This window comes from Schistocerca nitens, chromosome 9 (genome assembly GCF_023898315.1).
Source record: "Schistocerca nitens isolate TAMUIC-IGC-003100 chromosome 9, iqSchNite1.1, whole genome shotgun sequence".
Lineage (NCBI taxonomy): Eukaryota > Metazoa > Arthropoda > Insecta > Orthoptera > Acrididae > Schistocerca > Schistocerca nitens.
Window position 1 is genome coordinate 388,498,845 of NC_064622.1, and position 25,861 is coordinate 388,524,705.

Here is a 25,861-nt window from a genome sequence, read left to right on the forward strand (position 1 = left end):
ATACCCTCAGACTTCAAGAAGAATATAATAATCCCAATCCCAAAGAAAGCAGGTGTTGACAGATGTGAAAATTACCGAACTATCAGTTTAATAAGTCACAGCTGCAAAATACTAACACGAATTCTTTACAGACGAATGGAAAAACTAGTAGAAGCCAACCTCGGGGAAGATCAGTTTGGATTCCGTAGAAACACTGGAACACGTGAGGCAATACTGACCTTACGACTTATCTTAGAAGAAAGATTAAGGAAAGGCAAACCTACGTTTCTAGCATTTGTAGACTTAGAGAAAGCTTTTGACAATGTTGACTGGAATACTCTCTTTCAAATTCTAAAGGTGGTAGGGGTAAAATACAGGGAGCGAAAGGCTATTTACAATTTGTACAGAAACCAGATGGCAGTTATAAGAGTCGAGGGACATGAAAGGGAAGCAGTGGTTGGGAAGGGAGTGAGACAGGGTTGTAGCCTCTCCCCGATGTTATTCAATCTGTATATCGAGCAAGCAGTAAAGGAAACAAAAGAAAAATTCGGAGTTCATGGAGAAGTAGTAAAAACTTTGAGGTTCGCCGATGACATTGTAATTCTGTCAGAGACAGCAAAGGACTTGGAAGAGCAGTTGAATGGAATGGAGAGTGTCTTGAAAAGAGGATATAAGATGAACATCAACAAAAGCAAAACGAGGATAATGGAATGTATTCAAATTAAATCGGGTGATGCTGAGGGGATTATATTAGGAGATGAGACACTTAAAGTAGTAAAGGAGTTTTGCTATTTGGGGAGCAAAATAACTGATGATGGTCGAAGTAGAGAGGATATAAAATGTAGACTGGCAATGGCAAGGAAAGCGTTTCTGAAGAAGAGAACTTTGTTAACACCGAGTATAGATTTAAGTGTCAGGAAGTCGTTTCTGAAAGTATTTGTATGGAGTGTAGCCATGTATGGAAGTGAAACATGGACGATAAATAGTTTGGACAAGAAGAGAATAGAAGCTTTCGAAATGTGGTGCTACAGAAGAATGCTGAAGATTAGATGGGTAGATCATATAACTAATGAGGAAGTATTGAATAGGATTGGGGAGAAGAGAAGTTTGTGGCACAACTTGACCAGAAGACGGGATCGGTTGGTAGGACATGTTCTGAGGCATCAAGGGATCACCAGTTTAGTATTGGAGGGCAGCGTGGAGGGTAAAAATCGTAGAGGGAGACCAAGAGATGAATACACTAAGCAGATTCAGAGGGATGTAGGTTGCAGTAGGTACTGGGAGATGAAGAAGCTTGCACAGGATAGAGTAGCATGGAGAGCTGCATCAAACCAGTCTGAGGACTGAAGACCACAACAACAACAACAACAGTAGGAATCCTTGGATGACAGAAGAGATATTGAATTCAGTTGATGAAAGGAGAAAATATAAAAATGCAGTGAATGCGGCAGGCGAAAGTGAATACAAACGTTTAAAATTTGAAATTGACAGCAAGTGCAAATGGTAAGCAGGAATGCCTAGAGGACAAATGTAAGGATTTACAAGCATATTTCATTAGGGGAAAGATATATACCGCCTACAAGAAAGAGGTCTTTGGGGAAAAGAGGAGTGATCAGCTGTATGAATATCAAGAGGTCAGATAGTAAACCAGTCTTAAGCAATAAAGGGAAAGCTGGAAGGGGGAAGGAGTATACAGAGCGTCTATACATTGGATATGAACTTGAAGGTAAAATTACAGAAAGGGAAGTGTATGTAGATAAAGATAATATGGGAGATATGATACTACGAGAAGAGTTTGACAGAGCTCTGAAAGATCTAAATCGGAACACGGCCCCTGTACTAGACGATGTTCTGTCAGAACTAATGATAGCCTTAGGAGAGCCAGCCATGAAAAAACTCTTCCATATCTTATGTAAGACGTTTGAGACAGGAGAAGCAACCTCAGACTTCAAGAAGAATGTAATAATTGGCATTTTAAAGAAAGCAGTTGCTGACAGTGGTGAAAATTACCGAACTATCAGTTCGATAAGTCATGGTTGCAAAATACTAACACAAATTCCTTAGAGAAGACTGGAAAAACTTGTTGAAGCCGACCTCGTGGAAGATCAGTTTGGATTCCGGAGAAACATAGGAAGAAGGTAGATTAAGGAAAGACAAAGATACGTTTATAGCATTTGTAGACGTAGAGAAAGCTTTTGACAGTGTTGACTTGAATACTGTCCTTGAAATTCTAAAGGTAGCAGGGGTACAATACATTGAACTAAAGGTTATTTAGAGCTTGTACAGAAACCAGGCGGCAGTGATAAGAATCGAGGGGCGTGAAAGGGAAGCACTGCTTGAGAAGAAAGTGAGACAGTGTTGTAGCGGGGACTACTCTGGAGGATGTCGTCATCAGGAGAAACAAAACATATTCTACGGATCGGTGCGTGGAATGTTGAACGGAATGACATTGTGAAGAAAAGAGGATAAGACGAACATCAACAAAAGAAGAAACAAGGCTTATGGAATGTAGTCGAATTAAATCATGTGATGCTGAAGAAATTTGATTAGAAAACGAAACACCTAAGGTAGTAGACGAGTTTAGCTATTTGGGCAACGAAATAACAGATGATGGGCGAAGTAGAGAGGATAAAAAATATAGACTCGCAATGACAACAAAAGTATTTCTGAAGAAGAGAAATTTGTTAACATTGGACATAGATTTAAGTGTTACGAATTTTCTGAAAGAATTTGTGTGGAGTGTAGGGCATGTATGGGAGTGAAACTTGGACGATAAACAGTTTAGGCAAAAAGAGAATATTACCTTTCGAAATGTGGTGCTATAGAAGAATGCTCAAGATTAGTTGGGTAGACCACGTAACTAATGAGGAAGTAGTGAATAGAATGGGGAGAGAAGAAATTTGTGGTACAACTTGACCAAAAGAAGGTTTATAGGACACGTTCTGAGACTTCAAGGGATTAGCAATTTTTTATTAAAGTATGTTTGGGGCAGGGGTAAAACTCGTAGAGGGAGACCAAGATATGAATACAGCAAGGATATGAATACAGGAGAATATGGGCTTGGGACAAGGAATGAAAGAGGAGAAAGACTAATTGAGTTCTGTAACAAGTTTCAGCTAGTAATAGCGAATACCCTGTTCAAGAATCACAAGAGGAGGAGGTATACTTGGAAAAGGCCCGGAGATACGGGAAGATTTCAATTAGATTACATCATGGTCAGACAGAGATTCCGACAGTAGATACTGGATTGTAAGGCGTACCCAGGAGCAGATATAGACTCAGATCACAATATAGTAGTGATGAAGAGTAGGCTGAAGTTCAAGACATTAGTCAGGGAGAATCAATACCCAAAGAAGTGGGATACGGAAGTACTAAGGAATGACGAGATACGTTTGAAGTTCTCTAACGCTATAGATACAGCAATAAGGAATAGCGCAGTAGGCAGTACAGTTGAAGAGGAATGGACATCTCTAAAAAGGGCCATCACAGAAGCTGGGAAGGAAACATAGGTACAAAGAAGGTAGCTGCGAAGAAACCATGGGTAACAGAAGAAATACTTCAGTTGATTGATGAAAGGAGGAAGTACAAACATGTTCCGGGAAAATCAGGAATACAGAAATACAAGTCGCTGAGGAATGAAATAAATAGGAAATGCAGGGAAGCTAAGACGAAATGGCTGCAGGAAAAATGTGAAGACATCGAAAAACATACGATTGTCGGAAGGACAGACTCAGCATACAGGAAAGTCAAAACAACCTTTCGTGACATTAAAAGCAACGGTGGTAACATTAAGAGTGCAACGGGAATTCCACTGTTAAATGAAGAGGAGAAAGCAGATAGGTGGAAAGAATACATTGAAAGCCTCTATGAGGGTGAATATTTGTCTGATGTGATAGAAGAAGAAACAGGAGTCGATTTAGAAGAGATAGGGGATCCAGTACTAGAATCGGAATTTAAAAGAGCTTTGGAGGACTTACGGTCAAATAAGGCAGAAGGGATAGATAACATTCCATCAGAATTTCTAAAATAATTGGGGGAAGTGGCAACAAAACGACTATTCACGTTGGTGTGTAGAATATATGAGTCTGGCGATATACCATCTGACTTTGGGAAAAGCATCATCCACACAATTCCGAAGACGGCAAGAGCTGACAAGTGCGAGAATTATCGCACAATCAGCTTAACAGCTCATGCATCGAAGCTGCTTACAAGAATAATATACAGAAGAATGGAAAAGAAAATTGAGAATGCGCTAGGTGACGATTAGTTTGGCTTTAGGAAAAGTAAAGGGACGAGAGAGGCAATTATGACGTTACGGCTAATAATGGAAGCAAGGCTAAAGAAAAATCAAGACACTTTCATAGGATTTGTCGACCTGGAAAAAGCGTTCGACAATATAAAATGATGCAAGCTGTTCGAGATTCTGAAAAAAGTAGGGGTAAGCTATAGGGAGATACGGTCATATACAATATGTACAACAACCAAGAGGGACGATCAAGAACGAAGTGCTCGTATTAAGAAGGGTGTAAGACAAGGCTGTAGCCTTTCGCCCCTACTCTTCAATCTGTACATCGAGGAAGCAATGATGGAAATAAAAGAAAGGTTCAGGAGTGAAATTAAAATACAAGGTGAAAGGATATCAATGATACGATTCGCTGATGACATTGCTATCCTGAGTGAAAGTGAAGAAGAATTAAATGATCTGCTGAACGGAATGAACAGTCTAATGAGTACACAGTACGGTTTGAGAGTAAATCGGAGAAAGACGAAGGTAATGAGAAGTAGTAGAAATGAGAACAGCGAGAAACTTAACATCAGGATTGATGGTCACGAAGTCAAAGAAGTTAAGGAATTCTGCTACCTAGGCAGTAAAATAACCAATGACGGACGGAGCAAGGAGGACATCAAAAGCAGACTCGCTATGGCAAAAAAGTCATTTCTGGCCAAGAGAAGTCTACTAATATCAAATACCGGCCTTAATTTGAGGAAGAAATTTCTGAGGATGTACGTCTGGAGTACAGACAGCATTGTAAGGTAGTGAAACATGGACTGTGGGAAAACCGGAAGAGAAGAGAATCGAAGCATTTGAGATGTGGTGCTATAGACGAATGTTGAAAATTAGGTGGACTGATAAGGTAAGGAATGAGGAGGTTCTACGCAGAATCGGAGAGGAAAGGAATATGTGGAAAACACTGATAAGGAGAAGGGACAGGATGATAGGACATCTGCTAAGACATGAGGGAATGACTTCCATGGTACTAGAGGGAGCTGTAGAGGGCAAAAACTGTAGAGGAAGACAGAGATTGGAATACGTCAAGCAAATAATTGAGGACGTAGGTTGCAAGTGCTACTCTGAGATGAAGAGGTTAGCACAGGAAAGGAATTCGTGGCGGGCCGCATCAAACCAGTCAGTAGACTGATGACAAAAAAAAAAAAAAAAAATAAAAAAAATGAATACAGCAAGCAAATTCAGAAGGTTGTGAACTGCAGAAGGTATTCTGAGATGAAGAGGCTTGCACAGGATAGAGTAGCATGGAGAGGTGCATCAGACCAGTCTTCGGACAGAAGACCACAACAACATCTTATACATGTTGTAACGTAGCCATATTTACAAATTAATTAGCTATGTGAATGTAAATGAAAGTTCTGGCACCGTTTCATTACGTGTAACACTGGATTAGACTCATATACCGCCAGCATTTTACAGTTAATCTGAATATAATTAGCAGTTTCTCCTTTAAGATTGGCGCTGTCCCTCATACTTCAACTATGAGTTCGTTTCCAGTAGGCATTTTACAGTTAATCTGAATATAATTAGCAGTTTCTCCTTTAAGAATGGCGCTGTCCCTCATATTTCAACTATGAGTTCGTTTCCAGTAGGCTTGGTGAACCACTTCATTCACACACAATGATGCCGCAGCGGAATATTGTCTTTGCAGTGAACCCAAAAATTGTACTCCCCCCCTAACGATGCGCCACGCTTCTTGCGCAATGGTCTTACTTTCCTTATGACTGTCAGATTGGATCTTTCTTGAGCTTCCGAAAGCTGTGTCCCGAAGCAGAGAAGGAAGTCTGTGAAGGCCTGGTGTGGGTGATGCCCTAAGATGCTGCTGGTTATTTTATTCCATTGGCATATACACAGTTCAATCACATTAATGTCATCATGTATCAAAAGACCGAATAACCGCCTATTGATTGTAGCACGAATGTGCAGGAAGATAGCCAGTGCGCTTCTGAAAGGTACCAACAGGGATTTTGAGTCATGTCGACTGCAGAAGCATGGGCTGCTGCGCTAGATTTATCAGTTGCGGATCCGTGGTATGACAGCCTTATCAAGGTGGTCCCATAGATTCTCGGTGGTTGTAAATATGCGGAGTTTGGTGGCCAGGGAAGTTCGTTAAATTCATCCTGGTGCCCTTCGAACCACACATGTACACTGCGAGCTGTATGACACAATGCATTGTCCTGCTGGTAGATCCATCATGCCAAGAAAAAAAACAAACTACATCTAGGGGTGGGCGTGGGCCCCAAGGATTGATGCACACTTTTGTTGATCCACTGAGCCTACAAAATGGCAAGATCACCCAGAGAATGCCACGACAACATTACCCAGAACATAACGCCCCCTCCTCAAGCCTATACATCATTTTGGTTATTGTAGGATCGTACACGCCAACAGTTATCTGTTTGATGGAGCATAAAACGTGATTCATACGAAAAGGCCACCTGTCGGCACCCAATGGACGTCCAGTCGCGATATTGGCGTGCAAATTCCGTTCTTCATCACCGATGAACACGTCAGCATGGGCGCATGAACCAAGCGCCTGTTAGGATGCCCATACACAGCAACACCCTATGGTGGTTGAGGAGATACTGTTAGTAGCTCCTTAGGCTCATCTAAGTGATCTGTTGCTCAACAGTCGCACAGCTATTCATCCATACACATCTCTACAACCGTCTTCCAAAACTGTCATGTGTGGTCCATGGTGCACGACATTTCCCATGGCGCTGGTCATTCTTAGTTCCAGTTTGACATGCATGGTATACTTTAACCATGGCTGTATGTGATTAGTTTTCTATCTGAGCCGTTTCAGAAAAGTTTCCACCCTTGTCCCAAAACCAAATTATCATGTTCTTTTGGATATCAGATTTTCCACATTACAGCAATGACTGCACTGTTGTCCATGACCCCCCTCCCCCTCTGGGGTGATTTATATACCCCTCTGGTAGTGCTGTCATCTGCCGTCTGTGAGTACTACATGTTGACATCGAGAATAAGCCTTGGTCCCATTAATGAGACTGGGCCACGTATAATCTTCGCAGCAGGACTATTGTTAACCTTGTTGTTCTGAGAATGGGTGAGACTGGGCCACGTATAATCTTCGCAGCAGAACTATTGTTAACCTTGTTGTTCTGAGAATGGGTGCATCTTGAGATCCGCAAAGTTGGTCACGTATCATGCATGGAAGCCTACAAAGACATGCAGTGACTAGTGCCTTTTGGATACAGCTGCGTCTCTACTTCCATTGGTAGAGCTGAACTCTGCAGAAGAGCTACTGTTTTCTATGTCATTGCCAGATTGGACCCTTCATGGGCTTCCTGTGAGATGGGTCATATCAGGGAGCTTACTCTGACTTTACTTTCAAACGTTTGGAAACGCTATGCAGTAACATTATATGCTTATTTAGTTACCTTATATGTAAGAGCAGACGGAGGACCCCTTGAGACTTGACGTGGCCGTGGCCTTGCAGGTTTCTGCAGTACTGGAGCCGCAGGATGCCTTGCTGCGACATCCACCCCCGCAGGATGAGCGCGGAGGAGCAGGAGCGCGAGCTGGACGGCGACCCGTTGGACCTGTTGCCGCACGAGCAGCTGGCGCGCCTGAGCCAGGTGGCCTCCTTCTACGACGGCGCGTGCGTCCTCATCACCGGAGCCACCGGCTTCCTGGGCACGTCGCTGCTGGAGAAGCTGCTGCGTACCTGCACCGGCATCAGCAAGATCTACGTGCTCATACGCGACAAGAAGGGCGTCCCGCTGCGGGAGCGTGTGCGACGGCACCTGGAGGGCGTGGTAAGCACCGTCTCGTTGCCTCTTCTGTAATTTAAATTTGGTGATCGGTTTGCTAAAGCAGTCCAGCTCCGTGTACAGGAGCTAATTGTAGTGTTCCAGACCTGCATGGTCGAAATAGTACAGACGGCGCGGCCGGAGTGGCCGTGCGGTTCTAGGCGCTACAGTCTGGAACCGCGTGACCGCTACGGTCGCAGGTTCGAATCCTGCCTCCGGCATGGATGTGTGTGATGTCCTTAGGTTAGTTAGGTTTAAGTAGTTCTAAGTTCTAGGGGAATGATGACCGCAGATGTTAATTCCCATAGTGCTCAGAGTCATTTGAACCATTTTTTTTTTGAACAGACGGCGCAAGATCAGTAACTAAGTTTTTTCATTCAGGGAACCAAGGGACAAAAATGAATACTTCAGGTGGAACGTGGGTCCTGATTAAACAGTGCATTTGTAAATTACTTGCCTTTCACAACAAAACAGCTGACTGACTGTCGCTGGTAGCACTTCCTTGACCAACAACTCCAATCATTTGTGTGGTGTCCAACAGTTCCAAAAATACTGTGACATACAATCATGCTCATAAATAAGGATAATGTTGATGCATGGTGAAACAACGCTCTGGTGGGCGATTTGCGGGTTTAAATCACCTCGGGGTATGACCATGCGGTGCATCTGACCTGCGGTCGTCGCACGGTGGCAGCAGTCCACATACGCAGAGGTGTGTTGGTGCATGTCAGAGTACGGTGCAGCGAGTAAGTGTGCAGACGTGTTTCAGACTATGGCAATGGTGTTGAAAATGGCTCAAAGAACACATATTGATGACGTTATCAGAGGTAGAATACTAAGGCGACTGGAGGCTGCTCAAACACAGCAGGTCGTAGCACGGGTCCTCCGTGTTCCACAAAGTGTGATCTCAAGATTATAGCAACGATTCCAGCAGACAGGAAACGTGTCCAGGCCCTACAGTACGGGACGACCACAGTGTACGACACCACAGGAAGACCGATGTCTCACCATCAGTACCTGCAGACGGCCACGGAGTACTCCATGTAGCCTTGCTCAGGACCTTACCGCAGCCACTGGAACAGTTGTCTCGAGACACACAGTCTACAGACGACTGAACAGACATGTTTTATTCGCCCAGAGACCTGCAAGATACATTCCACTGACCCCTGGTCACAGGAGAGCCCGTAACGCCTGGTGACAAGAACACAGTACATGGTCATTGGAACAATGGTCCCAGGTTATGTTCACGGACGAGTCTAGGTATAGTCTGAACAGTGATTCTCGCAGGGTTTTCAGCTGGCGTGAACCAGGAACTAGATATCAACCCCTTAATGTCCTTGAAAGGGACCTGTGTGGAGGTTGTGGTTTGATGGGTGCGATTATGATTGATGCACGTACACCCCTGCATGTCTTTGACAGAGGAACTGTAACAGGTCAAGTGTATCGGGACGTCATTTTGCACCAGCATGTCCGCCTTTTCAGGGGTACAGTGGGTCCCACCTTCCTCCAGATAACGTACGGCCCCACCGAGCTGCCATCGTGGCGGAAACAGAAGATATCAGGCGAATGGAGTGGCTTGCTTGTTCTCCAGAGCTAAACCCCATCGAGCACGTTTGGGATGCCCTCGCCGACGTATCTCAGTGCACCCCTACAGGCACTGGTGCAAAAATGGGAGGCTATACCCCAGCAGCTGCTCGACCACCTGATCCACAGTATACCAACTAGTTGTGCGGCCCCCGTACGTGTGCATGGTGATCATATCCCATATTGATGACAGGGTACATGCGCAGCAAACAGTGGTGTTTTGTAGCACATGTGTTTCGGGACGGTTTTATCAACTTATCACCAATACCGTGGGCTTACAGATCTGTGTCGTGTGTGTTCCCTATGGGCCTACGCTATTAGCGCCAGTTTTGTGTAGTGCCACGTTGTGTGGCACCACATTCTGCAATTATCATTAATTTATGAGCATGAGTGTAATTCCAGGGGTTGTAGTGGTTGTCTCGAGGAACAAATCGAGGATAGGAAGCCGCATGAGGAAACGTCATCCAACGACATTACAGAGTGTCAAAGTTATAGGTGCCTGTGCCTGCAGCTAGGCCATTCTTTTTTGCAACAAACCTGCCTGTGTGCGCCGACGGACAGTGGAAGAACGTTTCGCAATGTCGTTTGTTATTCAGTGATCGCGACTGATTGTCACAAACGCCAGTGCAGAAGATGAGCTAGCTGCTGCGTAGACACGCCCTGTCTGCTACGAATGCGATGCTGTGTTGCATTGCTGGATGACGGTGTCCAACATAGGTTTTCACTACAATTTTTCTCCTGTATAGTGGAAAACATTGGAAATCCATGTCCGAAACACTCATCTCCCTAGGCAATAGAGAGCATCGCATTCATAGGAGTAAAGGCCTTTCTACGCAGCCGTTAGCTCCATCTTCTCCGCTGGCGATCGTGGCAATTAGTCGCGATCACTGAACATCAGACAACATTACGAGACGTTCTGTCTACGATCCGTCAGCGTACAAAGTCAAGTTTGTCACCGAAGGTGTGGCCTAGTGGTATGAGCCAGCGTCTACAACTTCGATGCTGTAGCGTCACTGAATGACATTTCGGGACACCGGTTCCTATCCTAGATTTGCTCCTCAACAGTCTCTCGAAGTTTCTCCCAACATTTCTGGAACATCCTGTATATAAACAAAGAAAAGCATATAATTCAAAAACATGGAAGCACAATCAGAAGGCAGCATCAGTGCCACTGTCACGGTGTTTGATTTATTGTTCAGTTGGGTGGCGTCTGTTAACTGCACTAGTCGCAGCTACTACATAGTTAAGTTTCACATCTATTCGTGTACAAGTTGACATTGCTTGGCTTGTCAGTTGTCATCATTGCACAAGTCAGCCGTTATCTGTGTGTTACTGTAACCAAAAATATAACTTTTAAGTGCAGATTCGTTGATATGGCAAAAGCAGAAGTTGCCCAGAAAATATTTCACGCATCTTCAGACGGGAAACCCAACTTATATCATCTGCATTGGGGTGGAACGAGCCTGTATTAAGGAGCATGAAATATTTTCTGGGCAAGTTTTATTTTGCCCACACAGTATAACGAAATGTATCGCAACAGGTGACATACTAAGTGGAGCAAAATTTACATCATTGACAGAAACACATGAAAAACAGGGCCTCTCGAGCCACAGAGGACTGTTTAAGGTGCTCGACTAAAAGATGTTTGCAAGACAGAATTTGAGAAAATAGTGTTGGATTATATGGGAGAAGATTTATCAGTAAGCACCCTAGAAGGGTACAATGCGGAAAATAGTGACGTAGTAGCAATTACAGGGGTACCATGAACATCGATGCAAGCAATGGCTCAAATGGTATCGAACCCAGAGTCCAGTTCAGCTAGTGGATTATCCAGCGCAGTACTCTGCCACTGAACTTGCTACATCTTATATTGTTCACGGATGTAGCGTGTTTGTATTGTGAAGGTGTTTTCAACTACAGCAGTAGCCATGTATGGAGAAATTAAAATCCATATACCACGTTCGTTTCAGATCATCACCAACGATAGTTCTGTATATCAACTTGTGGTCTGGAGTTGGAGTGGATTAATTAACAGAACCTTATTTACTGCTTCCCCTTGTTACTAGGTGTGAGGCACGCGATTAGAAATTGCGGATGTTTCTGCATCCAAGTTGATGGCAGTGCTCTCAAAGAAAATGTAGAATGATCTTCGATGTTTCTACAGTTATTTTTCCATATAGTCTTACGTGAAGTAATTGGCGTTTGACACTGCTGTGCAGGATCCTTGTTGCGTGTCGCACCAGAGATATGTCAGAGTAGCAAATGCCGTAGCAAAGCGAGCAGAGAGCCTGTCGGGCTGCTTGTCACTTGGAGCAATGTCCAGTACCTTAAGTGTTGGCTATAGGGTGTGTGTTGTTTTCTTTGATACAAGATAAATGTCCATTTCCGACTATTCGTCCGATATACACTAAATGTATTCGCAGGTGCGAATATGAACATTAACTGTGTAATGGAAAGACGAAAATGAAAATTTGTGCACTTAAAACACATGAAATATATTCGCAGTCGCGAATATGGACTGCCATCACCTGTATAAAAGAATGATGCCAATGAAAATTTGTGTCGGCCGGAAATCGAATCCGGATTTCTCGCTTTCCGTGACCGGTTGCCTTACCATTAGGCCATCCAAGCACGACTCACGCCCCAACACAGACTTCCACATGTCGTCAACCATGTGTCTATAATCTGCACTAGCAAATGCGTAATACACATTCCCGTACAGGCGAGACATTTCAATTGAAAGTCGCTCGCCTGGTGTCGGCGGATACATGCATGCATGCTGGTCTGAAGGAACATTGCATCGTACTTGTGAACAACACAGGCAGTGCATTGTCGTATTAGTTCGTGATCTAAGACTACTCTACCAGCTCCATAATTATGACTCAACTGTTTCGGGCACATTGTATCGTGCTCAGTTGTGAAGTCTACCGCTTAAACGAGAGGGGCACAAAAAATTAATATGTATTCAGCTAAATAAATGCGGCAACAGCTTTGCCGCAGTGGATACGCCGGTTCCCGCGAGATCGCCGAAGTTAAGCGCTGTCGGGCGTGGCCGGCACTTGGATGGGTGACCATCCAGGTCGCCATGCGCTGTTGCCATTTTTCGGGGTGCACTCAGCCTCGTGATGCCAACTGAGGAGCTACTCGAGCGAATAGTAGCGGCTCCGGTCAAAGAAAACCACGAAAACGACCGGGAGAGCGGTGTGCTGACCACACGCCCCTTCCATCCGCATCCTCAACTGAGGATGACACGGCGGTCGGATGGTACCGATGGGCCACTTGTGGCTTGAAGACGGAGTGCTAAATAAATGCACTTAGCGCAGCAAGGGTGGCAACATGAAGGACATCCGGCCACACTTAGCTGGTAACAATTCAAAATCCAATAACTAACAAAACGATCCCGTTAAGATACAGGATAAAGGCTAGGAAAGAGGGGAGTTTTTAAATTATAATTCAATTTGCATTTGAGTGCTGCATTTGGATAACTCACTGTGGAACAAAGTTAAAGAATCACTTTTTTAATACCCATTAAGTGGCTCCCATTTCGACGTATAAATTTGAAATTTGCCTCTGTAATGGCGCAAAAGCGCGCCACCTTGCGACGTCACTCTTGGGCTCGCCGACACTTCAGACAGCAAGGTGTCGCCACACAAGGCCACAGCTCAGAAGTTATTATCACCTGGAAGGTGAGTTAATGATGTCACATTGGCACCAAATATCACCACTCCTCTGCCCACAGCCACCGCAGGCGTGTCACTTGACGAGAAGGTCGTCGCATCCTCTCTTACAAACCTTCAACCCCTTTTTTTGACGTCTCTCAGAACCGCGACGCACTGCGTTGAAGTCACGCGGTTTTCCTATGAGTGACGGAGGAAAACATTGCAAACACAAGGCCGCCCAGAATCGACACGAAAAGACCTCAGAGGGAGGCATAAACGCCCTAAATGAAACCCTTCCTTTCCCTTGGGCATTGATTCTCACACATTTCGCTGCCAAAAACGACAGTTCGCAGTACGGTGAACAACAGGAAGACGTTCTTGATAACCTCTGATACCGCTCGCACCCTCGGACATTTCAACCCTTCTATTAGTGGACCTGCGACCGCAGTTGTTCCTCTCAGGCTGGAACCAATAGAGACCGTTCAAAACCAAACGAAATCTGAACGTGATCCAAAGCAGCAAAGGGTACTTGCTTTTTTAGCCATCCATTTTTCCGCCCTCCAGTGACATGATCATACAAGAGTGCATGATTAACACGTACGTGAGCAATATAGCACAGAGTCCCTCTAAGACCTCCCAGTTCGACAACACCCTTGGTGCCATCAAAGCAACTTTGTTTACCGCATTAGAAAAGTACACTATGTGATCTAAAGTATGACACCTGGCTGGAAATGACTTACAATTTCGTGGCGCCCTCCATCGGTAATGCTGAAATTCAGTATGCTGTTGGCCCACCCTTTCCCTTGATGACAGCTTCCACTCTCGCAGGCATACGTTCAATCAGATGCTGGAAGGTTTCTTGGGGAATGGCAGCCCATTCTTCACGGAGTGCTGCACTGAGCTGAGTCATCGATGTCGGTCGCCAAAACATCTCAAAGGTATTCTATAGGTTTCAGGACAGGGTTCTGTGCAGGCCAGTCCATTACAGGGATGTTATTGTCGTGTAACCACTCGGCCACAGTCCGTGCATTATGAACAGGTGCTTGTTCGTGTTGAAAGATGCAATCGCCATCCCCGAATTGCTCTTCAACAGTGGAAAGTAAGAAGGTGCTTAAAACATCAACGTAGGCCTGTTCTGTGATAGTTGCACGTTCAACAACAAGGGGTGCAAGCCTCCTCCATGAAAAATACGACCACACCATAACACCACCGCCTCCGAATTTTACTGTTGGCACTACACACGCCGGCAGATGACTTTCAGCTGGCATTCGCCATTTACACACCTTACCATCGGGTCGCCACATTGTATACCGTGATTCGTCCCTCCACCAATGTTTTTCCTCTGTTCAATGTTCCAATGATTACGGTCCTTACACGTCGTTTGGCATTTGCCGGCGTGATGTGTTGCTTATGACCAACCGCTCGACCATGAAATCCAAGTTTTCTCACCTCCCGCCTAACTGTCATAGCTCTTGCAGTGGATCCTGATGAAGTTTGGAATTCCTGTGTGATGGTCCGGGTAGACGTCTGCCTGTTATATATTACGACCCTCTTCAACTGTCGGCGGTCTCTTGTCAGTCAATAGACGAGGTCGGCCAGTACGCTTTTGTGCTGTACGTGTCCCTTCACGTTTCCAGTTCACTATCATATCGGAAACAGTGGACCTAGGGATGTTAGAGGTGTGTAAATCTCGCCTACAGACGTATGACACAAGTGACACCCAATCACCTGACCATGTTCGAAGTCAATGTGTTCCGCAGAGTGCCCCATTCTGTTCTCTCACCATGTGTGTTGACTACTGAGGTCGCTGATATGGAGTACCTGGCAGTAGCTGGCAGCACTATGCACCTAATATGAAAAACGTATGCTTTTGGCGGTATCTGGATACTTTTGATCACATAGTGTACCTGTCAGAAATTCCGACACCAAATCAGCCTGGCGGCTACTGTAGCCCCTTCGACACCACTGAGGTTTGACTACCTTCCGGCGTTAGAGCGTTAGAGCACCCGCCAGCCTTATTTGGTGTCGATATTTCTGAGAGGTGCATTTATAACGTGCTCTACAAAGGTGCGTGGGTGTCATGGAGAGTACTGCCGAACTGATGGTCTTGGAGGGACCTTTTGCTGTATTATTCACGCACACGTAAATGTTGCGCTCCTGTGTGATTGTGTCAGGACAGTGAGAACCAGGAGGGTTGAAAAAGCGTAAGTATCCTTTGCCACTTCGGATCACGTTCAAATTTCGTCAAATGGTTGTGAACGGTCTGTGTTAGTTTCAATCTGTATACGAGAGAAAAAAATTGCTGTCGCGCTGTAGTCCAAAGGAGTGTTGTTACGTTCAGTAAGGATGCAGTCCCACAATACCCTTAGAGAAAGATTGAAACATCGGAGCGTGTTATCAATGCCAAAGGTCATCGAGAACATCTTCCTGTTATTCATCGTACTGCGAACTTTCACTGTCGACCGCGGAATGTGAGGGACTCCATGACCCAAGTGAAGGGGTGGTTTGATTGACGCCTTTTATGTCACACCCTGAGGCCTTTCAGTATCGATTCTGAGTGGCCATGTATCTTTTTTTTTTTTTTTTTTTGCCGGCCACCCGTAAGAAAATCGTGTAATTACAGCGCTGTGCGTCGCGGTTCTGACCTACATCGGGGAGACGTCAAAAGGAGTGGTGAAATACGGGTAAGAGGTGTGTGACGATGTTCTCACCTTGTGACACGTCCATTTTGGCGTGAAATTTGGGGCCAATATGACATTATTAACCCACCTTACCGTTCACAGAACTTCTGAGCTGTGACCTCTTTTTCGGGTGTGTCCACACCTCGCTGTCTGAAGCTTCGGCGAGGGCGACATCGCCTTTGCGTCACTATAGAGGAAAGTTGTAGGCACCTCTGAGTCAAAGTTCAAACATATACTTCGTAATGGAAGCTAATTCTTTAATTCTGTCGCGCAATATGTATAAAGAGATTAGGAGTATTAGCCATTAGAATGTAATTTCACGATCACTAGCGTTTACTTTAGTGAACAATAGCGTTTTGAACAGTAGATATAAATACTTTACGGATCACTGTTAGAAAATGTTTGGCATCTTTGCATTACTGCTAATGAAAAGGAGGCGCGTTTTTAAAATAAGTACCATTTTAAAATAAAAGAAAAAACAAATACATTTTTACAACTTTAGTTTTTCATCAAAGCATGGACCTTAATCTACTTTTCAATTTTCCGCCTCTATCAAGATATGTATCGTACAAGCTGCTGAAAACCTTCCTCACAGAAATCTGATGCTAAACCTTTTAACCACTCCCGTGCGCTAACCGCAAAGGAGCTTCAAAAAAAATGGTTCAAGTTTCTCTGAGCACTATGGGACTTAACATCTGAGGCCATCAGTCCCCTAGAACTTAGAACTACTTAAACGTAACTAACCTAAGGACATCACACTCATCCATGCCCGAGGCAGGATTCGAACCTGCGACCGTAGCAATCGCGCGGTTCCGGACTGAAGCGCCTAGAACCACTCGGTCACTGCGGCCGGCAAAGGAGCTTCGGTAGGTGCTAAAACAAATGAGTCATTGTTACATGCTAGGTCAGAGCTATACGGAGAGTGATAGTCCGCAGCCATACCATGCGACGAGATCTCGAGTGTGATGAGACATGTGGGGCACGGCATAGTCGTGCACAAAAATGACGTCTCCACTGAGCAGCCATACTCATTGTTTTGGATTGCGCGGTGCAGTTTAAAAAAAAATTGACTAGGAAACGCCCTGCCTATCCCAAAACACAGTGCACATGACTTATGGGCTGAAAAATTTTCTGGAATTTCAGTTTCTAGGGCGATGTTCTACCACCATCCCAAGGACTTTTGTTTTAATTCTGGTGTAACCTGAACAACTCAAGTTTCGTCACCAGTGACAATTTCGCTTAAAATCTCATTTCCTTCGATGCAGTGCCTCTGGAGAAAAATCATAGCACAAGTTAAACTATTGGTTTTGTGCAATTCAGTCAGCATCTTGGAGACACAATATGCGCACAACTTGAGATACTCTCCTTAAACTTCATCAGTTTGCCTATGAATTTCGGCAGCTCTCACATCTCTCGCATTTAAGAAACGAATAACAGCGCGTATTTCACAATCGATGCCATTTTAAATTGGGTGAGCCATTTAAAACATATAAATAAACGTTCTGAAGGGTCAGTTAGATCTGCTTTAATTTAAATTGTGAACTTTATCGTCTCACATTTCGTTTAATTTCTGTATAATGTAATGTACAGCCATCAGTGGAGTTGAGCGTGTCTGATAATTGTTTCATTTCACGTATTACTGAACACTCACAGCCTCGGGCAAAGGAGAATCCAAATGCGGTGTCATTTATTTAACCATGACAGTAGATCCGTCCTCTTTCCTTATCTTTCCTCCGCGTGGTGTGGATCTTGAGTAATTGTGGAAGTCTGACTGATTTAAAGATGGCTTCTTCTTAGACAGAAATAGAAAGGTAATGTATTGTGCTACGAACTTAGTAGCTTCACTACTTCATGAGGACTCTGCGACATTGCAGAAACAAATGGTCTGATCCAGGGTTGGTAACAGTTACGAATTCCGCTCCCTCCCCTTCGGGAAGCGTGGCCGGTAGAGCGCACAAAAGAAAAGAGGTCACAATGATCCAGAGCTTCGAAGGTGAGAGACGTATGCTTCGCGCTGTGCTGGGCTTGTGAACATTCATTTCACAAAAGGGTCATTCGTTGGGATATTTTAAGTAAATTTTAGGGTATACACTCACTTTGTTCTGTGCTGACCATTGAGCCACTTGGGTTCCGTTCTTACTTGAGAGCTAATTCGTGATGCTGCCTTTCTTACTTTTCAGCTTCAATTAACACGTTAGTAAAGCCTGTGTTAATTTATAGGATATTTTCGCAACGATAATCTAAGATGAAATTCATAAGACTGGTGGTATGTTACCATCACGTGTGTAGTCTGTAAGAATCGAGTACTTCTCCATCGGATGGTTTGCGATTCAGTCTATAGAACGTTCCGATGCAACCGTCGGATTTGAAATTGCGTTAAATTCTCTTGGGATCAATACTCATTTTCGGCGATCACTTCGATCGGCAGCAACATGTGTAGATGATACGAATGAGTCTCCCTACCAAACACTGATGGTGAGTATATATATAATGAGGCATTATAAAAACTGAGTGGATTAGCATAGCGTGTGCAGATTAAATTAAACTGCCGTCCATAACAAGATCTGGTATTTTGCGTTGTCTCTCGCCACTAGGAGTACAGATTTACGGTGGAACATCTCACAGACGGTAAGTCCCCTGACAGGTGCAGAACAAAGTGAGATATGGCCATTGTGTGACGTTATAATCAGTCATTTCGCGGGGCTTATTCTTTTTCTGTAGAGCAGAAGCATACAGGAGAGGAACCGCCTTTATGATTCTTTTTGTCCAAGATGTAGGATCACCACGTGGTGTTGAATAGGATGAGCTTTCGTTTGTGTGTTGCCAATCTGGAGTAGCCCCCTAGTTACGTGATACTTTTCGTAATGTTTCTCCATGCATGCAAAATATCGGTTCTCGTGGTGTCAACCGCCTAATCATGTGTTGCGATTCCTCATTCAGTGTTTAGAAAATTACCCCCCATAATGTCACTGAATGAATGCTCTCGTGTGATGGAGTACTTGATTTTCCACGTGTAATTGTGGAATTAGATAATCCTATAATCCCCAGAGTTCCGTATATCGCGTTCACGGCGATGTCGCCAAACACGGATGCGACCATCATGATGCTGTAAACAGAATCTGGATTCATCCAAAAAATGACGTTTTGCCATTCGTGCACCCAGGTTCGTCTTTGAGTACACCATCGCAAGCACTCCTGTCTGTGATGCAGCGTCAAGGGTAACCGCAGCCATAGTCTCCGAGCTGATATTCCATGCTGCTGCAAACGTCGGTGCTGCAAACGTCGTCGAACTGTTCGTGCAGATGGTTGTTGTCTTGCAAACGTCCCCATCTGTTGATTCAGAGATCGAGACGTGGCTGCACGATCCGTTACAGCCATGCGGATAAGATGCCTGTCATCTCGACTGCTGGTGATACGAGGCCGTTGGGATCTAGCACGGCGTTCCGTATTACCCTCCTGAAACCACCGATTCCATATTCTGCTAACAATAATTGGATCTTGACCAACGCGAGCATCAATGTCGCGATACGATAAACCGCAATCGCGGTAGGCTACAATTAGACCTTTATCAAATTCGGAAACGTGATGGTACGCATTTCTCCTCCTTACACGAGGCATCACAACAACGTTTCACGAGGCAACGCCGGTCAACTGCTGTTTGTGTATTAGAAATCGATTGGAAACGTTCCTCATGTGAGCACGTTGTAGGTGTCGCCACCGGCGCCAACCTTGTGTGAATACTCTGAAAAGCTAATCATTTGCATATCACAGCATCTTATGGCTGTCGGTTAAATTTCGCGTCTGTAGCACGTCATCTTCATGTTGTAGCAATTTGAATGGCCAGTAGTGTATAGATGCCTGCAGCCCTCGCATGTACATATAAAAGTCCCAGTCCACTCATACGCGGAGGTAGGGTGAAGATGTCGCAGCAGACTTTAAATAGGGCAATAACCAAACGCCGCCTGCTGTCTGCAAGTCATTGCTTTAAGTAGTGGGAGAACATGACCCATGTGTATCAACCTAGTCGTGACATGAAGGTTAAAATTCTGGATACACTATACGAGGTCTACGTGTCGAAGTAGATTCTGGTGGACTTCTGTTCGTATAGCCTGCAGGAGATGGTCTATAGTTCACGGTAGCCATGCAGGGCGCATCGCGTGTAAATGTAAAGCCCAGTTATCTGATCACGTCCAAATGAGGGAGGATTGCTCTGTTTTCAACAGCGTGGTGGGAGGACATTGACGCCACGCAAGTTACACCGACATTTGCCGCATCGATGACACCAGCACTTTAGGAACAGTTCTGTCTAAGGTATACATGAAGTCCAGAGGTGATGCCGCAGCTGGGCACTCGATGGACATTTCCAAGCTACCGAATTGCTTGGACCCGCAGTTCGATGACAGGCTTATCGTACTGACGCAATTGAGGTCAAACTGACTGGAACAGCGGCGAAGATCCAGCTGCTGTGAGAGATGTTTCGTGCATCACATATCCCTGACTTCTATGGTTATGCGACATACATGACACCATGTTATCAGGCTCGTCGCAGCACAGCGATACTAGTGCGAGACAGTATTGATGTCGAAGATGTGACTTACCTCCTTTCAGTCAGGATATTGGCTCATGTATTTTTAATGCGTATTCCCCATCAGGGACGACAAATTCCGTGAGAGATTGCAGCTTTACTCAGAGGAAATCATCCCCCTATGTTTTGGTCGCTACGATCAGTGTATCTTCGGCGGCAATTTTAATTGTGTGCTCCACCCCAAAGATCAGGTCCCACACTTTTCGATTTGACAGGAGCTCCAGATACTGTTTCGAGACATGCATCTCATCGATACTTGGGAGAAAGTCGCCCAGTCAGTCAGTTTGATCTCATCTGTGTCTTACATGATCTTGCGCCAGGGATGTTGGACGCCAAACGGTGACTGCTTGTCTACTCAGACCATAGTGCCTTCATATGCACGGTCAGCCTCCAGAAACCAAGTGTATGGTGCGACAGTGGGATGTGGAAGATTAATGCCATCAGATTATCGCCGCCACGTTGGCGATGTGCAAAAGCCGTCTTTCACGATACCCTTCAACGATGGCATGGTGGATGGAATGTGCAAAACCAGCGTTCCGGTGGGTACTGATACTTTATAGAAAAGACATCGCCGCGTGGCATCATCATATCTGGACTTTTATTACACGATGCCTTGCAAACTCGCATACCACCAGCCGTTACCAGACCGAAAGATGGCAAGCTACAGAATTAAAGCCAAAGTTTTGTCTCTTATACAGTGAAAATTGGCAGAGGTCGCCAAGCGGTTGCGGTGTCCAGACCGAACTAGCGGCGAAATTCCATCTACAGGGTGAAAAGTATTTAAACCGACAAACTCTGGGAGGTTGTAGGGGACATCAAAACAAATATTTTTCCCTAATGTCATCTTTTCCTATGAAGATTATTTAAACCGGTGGAGGCCGTATTACGCTCTTCAGTTGTTAGATGCCGTATTACGATATTCAGTTGTTAGAGGGCGTATTACGCTCTTCCATTGTAGGAAACTGCTGTCCACCAGTGTAGTAGTGCATTGCCTCTGTTTACTAATGGAGAGATACACCTGGAGTGAGTACACTGACATGCTTGGTGCGTACTAAGTAGCGCACCACAACGGACGAGCTGCACAGCGGGTTTATCAACAACAATATCCTAATCGCCGTATCCCGCATCATGCGACCTTTGCTGCTGTGTACCAACGTCTGCGGGAGACCGGGTCATTTAGCAGATTACCTGGACAGGGGCGCCGTCGCACGGTAAGAACGCTGCAATTTGAGGAAGCTGTCCTGCAGCATGTGGAGCGGGAGCCTTCAATCAGCACTCGTGAAATTGCACGTAACATGGGGACGAATCAGACGAATGTAAGAACAGTCCTTAGAGAGCAATTGTTACGTCCATTTCACTTACAGCGTGTCCACAACCTGGAACCAGTTGATTATCCACCCACAGCACAGTTTTCGCAGTGGTACCTGGGACACTGTGAAAATCATCCTACATTTCCATCCTCTGTGTTGTTTACCGATGAAGCAACGTTCGGGCGTGATGGAGTCTTCAACATGCACAATTCGCATGTTTGGAGTGACGATAATCCACATGCCACAGTTACTAGCGCTCATCAAGTGCGGTGTTTCGTTAATGTGTGGTCCGGTGTTGTTGGGGACTGTTTAATTGGGCCGTATCTGCTACCTAGGCCTTTAAATGGCAGGTACTATTACAATTTTGTCGCCAGAGCATTGCCAGAATTGCTCGAAAACGTCCCGCTCCCTACAAGACGACGCAAGTGGTTCCAACATGACGGGGCGCCGGCACATTTCAGTCGTCGTGTAATTCGATTCCTGGACCGACGGTTCCCAGAAACGTGGATTGGCAGATGTGGTCCTATACCATGGCCTGCTCGATCCCCAGATAAGTCCCCTCTGGACTTTTTGTTGGTTTAATTAATTTGTCGCCAGAGAAATCGTCCTCTACCGGTTTAAGAACTCCTCATAGGAAAAAAATGACATTAGGGAAAAATATTTGTTTTGATGTCCCCTACAACCTCCCAGAATTTATCGGTTTAAATACTTTTCACCCTGTATGAACGACATCGCGCTTGGTAGCCGTAGACTCCGAAGATAGCTAAAAAAGCACTTCACTTTGCAGGATGGTTGAAACTTAACCACCCAGGCAGCCATTATGGAAGTATTTGCAGATTATTATTGATGTTTCTACCAGGAGGAGAATATGAAGGAGTGGGACGATAACATTTGGCAGCGAGTGTCACGCACCATCTGTGACACAGTAGTATCGTCGCTTTTAGCGAAGATTACGCAGGACGACATTGAGAACACGCTAGATAAGAGTGCACTTAACAAGTCGCATGGGCCACACGGACTGACGCTCGAATTCTATCGGACTTTCCGCATCCTGATGATGCCACGTTGGATCACCATGTACCGAGAGCTGACGTCCCACGGTTTTTGCGTGCCACTTGCCTTCACCGATGGACTAATCATCCTGATACACAGGTCTAGAGGTCGGTCGATTGAGGATTGCTGCCCGATCATAATGTGAAATTTGGTCTGTAAGCTCTTTGCCCAACTCCTGGTAGCGCGCATAAAGAAGGTCCTACTACTAATCCTTTCAAGTGAGCAAACGATACAAGGAAGAGAGACCAAAACGCAAATAGCTATTGGTGAATGTATGGATTTGATAGCTCTCGCCGCTTTTATCTCAAATGACTTCCACCACGCACGACACAGTGCATCATAAGTTTCTTACGACAGTTCTAGCTCACATGGGCTTTCTGTCTGACTTCCTCAACGTAATTTTGCGCCTCTTATGTGGAGTATGATACCACACACTGGTAAATGGATGCGCAGTGGGTCCCTTGCCAATCCAGCGTTAGGTTCGACAACGATGCCCATTCTCCATGATTTTTTTGCCATCGCACTGGGACTGCTCATAGGAGAGCTGACACATAGATTATTAGGGATTATGTTCAGGGGCCATCCCTTCTATTGCAGGTAGGATCAGGTGATAAGGTGAATTCCGTGCTTGAATGGATCATGCGATATGGATTGATGGCGAGAAGCCACATGAATACAGTAAGTCGACGGCGATATTGGAAAGGGACTCTTGGAGGGCTGCGTGGTGCACTCCCAAAGGTGGATTGGGGATCGTCTGCTCAGAGCACAGAATGGGTGTCCACATTCTGTCATGCGAAGGGCAACTTCCAGGTCACGTCTTGATGTCTGATCTCTCAGCTACATATGAAACTTCCACAGTTTCAGTATGTATTTCCATGCTGCAACTTGCTGCGGTTGTATTTGTGGGAGCATCGTCTTGGTGGATGGAGTCTATGTCTCCCAGTGCCTGGTCCTCAACCTGTTTTGAAATTGCTCTGCACCTCTGCTTATGGTGCTTGTGGATCGTTGCTTTCTGGTGTTCTTCTGTGTCAGATGAAGGTAGCGACTCACAATGGTCCAGCACAAAGTGCTCAGTGTGTCTATCACCATTCTCGTCATGGACATCGTCATCTGTGACAGATACGCCACTGTCGGAATGGAATCTGTGACATGTAAAAGAGCGTTTCATCTTCCCCTGCATTGGTGGATGTCGCATTGGGTCATAGGGAGTGTCGGATGCTGTGGTGAAGCGGCAGCATTCGTGAAGGTGGCAGTTTAAGCCACAGGAAGCAGAGCCGGCTGCGACAGCTGCACGGGGTCCTCAGGTGATCTGGCGTTGGATGCATTCGGATCAGAGGTGTCCCTCCTTCCTAGAACCATGACAGGTCTTTGGATGTCCGTCGTAAATGACGAAGGCATGGCACCCTCTGATATAGAGATATGAGGTGACATGTCTTTTACCATGCTACAGGAGTGAAGAATCGACTCAATCCCCTCTGCTGGGAGTTTAAATGGAAATTCAAATATCCTGATAGTGCAGAGCCCCAAACCAGCATGATGTACATCCACAGTACGCACATTGTCATCAATATGGCATAAGTAATGGCCCTGTATTGTTTCCTGAAGGATACATTCACCTGTTACATCATTGATGATCTTCATGTAAATTATACTGCTCACAATAGATAAATGTATGCTGAGGATGTTTTGGAACGTAAATTTGAGCGTCCATTTTCTGTATTGGTTCGCCATGCTGATCCACACACATGCATAATCCAGTGCACAAGAAACGGCTGAGTTCTCAGTATACCAACATGAGAACCCACTCCATGATGAGGATAGAAACGACACGTCTGCACTGCTGCCCTGCCACAGGCAAACTGGTGACTGAGCTATCCAAGGACGACTCACGAACCCTTAGTCAGGAAGTTTCATATCAGCTACGCTTTAGAGTGGAAATCTCATTCTGGAAACATCCACCAGGCTGTGGCTAGGCCAAATCTCTGCTATATCCTTTCTTGCATAAGTTTTGTAGTAGAGTTTCTGTGAGGTTTGGAAGATAGGAGAGGAAGTAAAGCTTTGAGCCATGCCTGGATAGCTTAGTAGGTAGAACATTTGCCCATGAAATGCAAAGGTCCCGAGGTCGAGTCTCGATCTGGCACACAGTATTTATTTACCAAGAAGTTTCAATTTAAGCATTGTCTCCGACAGAGATCAGGTATTCAATGTAACACTGCTCAGACATGATTGAGGTAGGTGGAAATCTTAAGTCAGACAACAGCCACAGATGATAGAGAGAGGCCTAGAATGAATAAACGAGTACCACACAACGAATAGAATCTATTTTACTTAGGTAATTTTTCAAAAGGTCACTATTCTTATTTTACTTAGCTCTTTTGAAAGGGTCCTGTTGACATCGAGAGCAACCTCTGCTTATGTTGTTTGTTTAATCCGCCTCCTCTAATAGGAAGGGAGTGGACAAGGCAATGAAAATTATTAGAAGCTATTGCAGATCAGTGTACTGGGTAGGGACGAATTATTCTGTACGCTAACAGAACAGTCGTATATGGGGTTCCACTCCACCACATGTGCAGAAACATCCATTGCATTCAGCTTAGATGACTGTGCGGTGTGGGTTTACAAGCTCCTTCATTCTCAGTTCATTTTTCTTCTTGGAGATGATACCTTGCGGGCCTGTTATGCTCAGAGTGACCCTGAGCAACACTTTGTTCCAGCTTTGCAAGTACGAAAATTTGTCCACACCACTGTTTGCATGCAGAATGGGGCGACGTAAAAGACGACGTAAAAGATTTGCTTCGAGAAACATTCTCTAACGACCACATCATCTCCAGGCAATTTCAAGACATGTGGTCTTCCAGATCCCCCGACCGAAATCAGTGTGAGTTCTGGTTGTGGGGATATCCGAAAGATCGTGTGTATCAGAGATGTATCAGAACTCTTCCTCAT

General features: G+C 45.1%; 1 protein-coding gene across 1 annotated transcript in view; it reads left to right on the forward strand.

Annotated features, from left to right (window-relative positions):
* The window catches only part of LOC126204464 (fatty acyl-CoA reductase wat-like), a 267,772-nt gene that overhangs the window by 82,018 nt on the left and 159,893 nt on the right, over positions 1–25,861 (forward strand). Inside the window, exon 2 of the mRNA XM_049938851.1 lies at positions 7,731–8,049. Coding sequence (XP_049794808.1) covers positions 7,756–8,049 — 294 coding nt within the window. The 5' untranslated portion in view covers positions 7,731–7,755. The remainder of the gene's footprint in view (positions 1–7,730; positions 8,050–25,861) is intronic.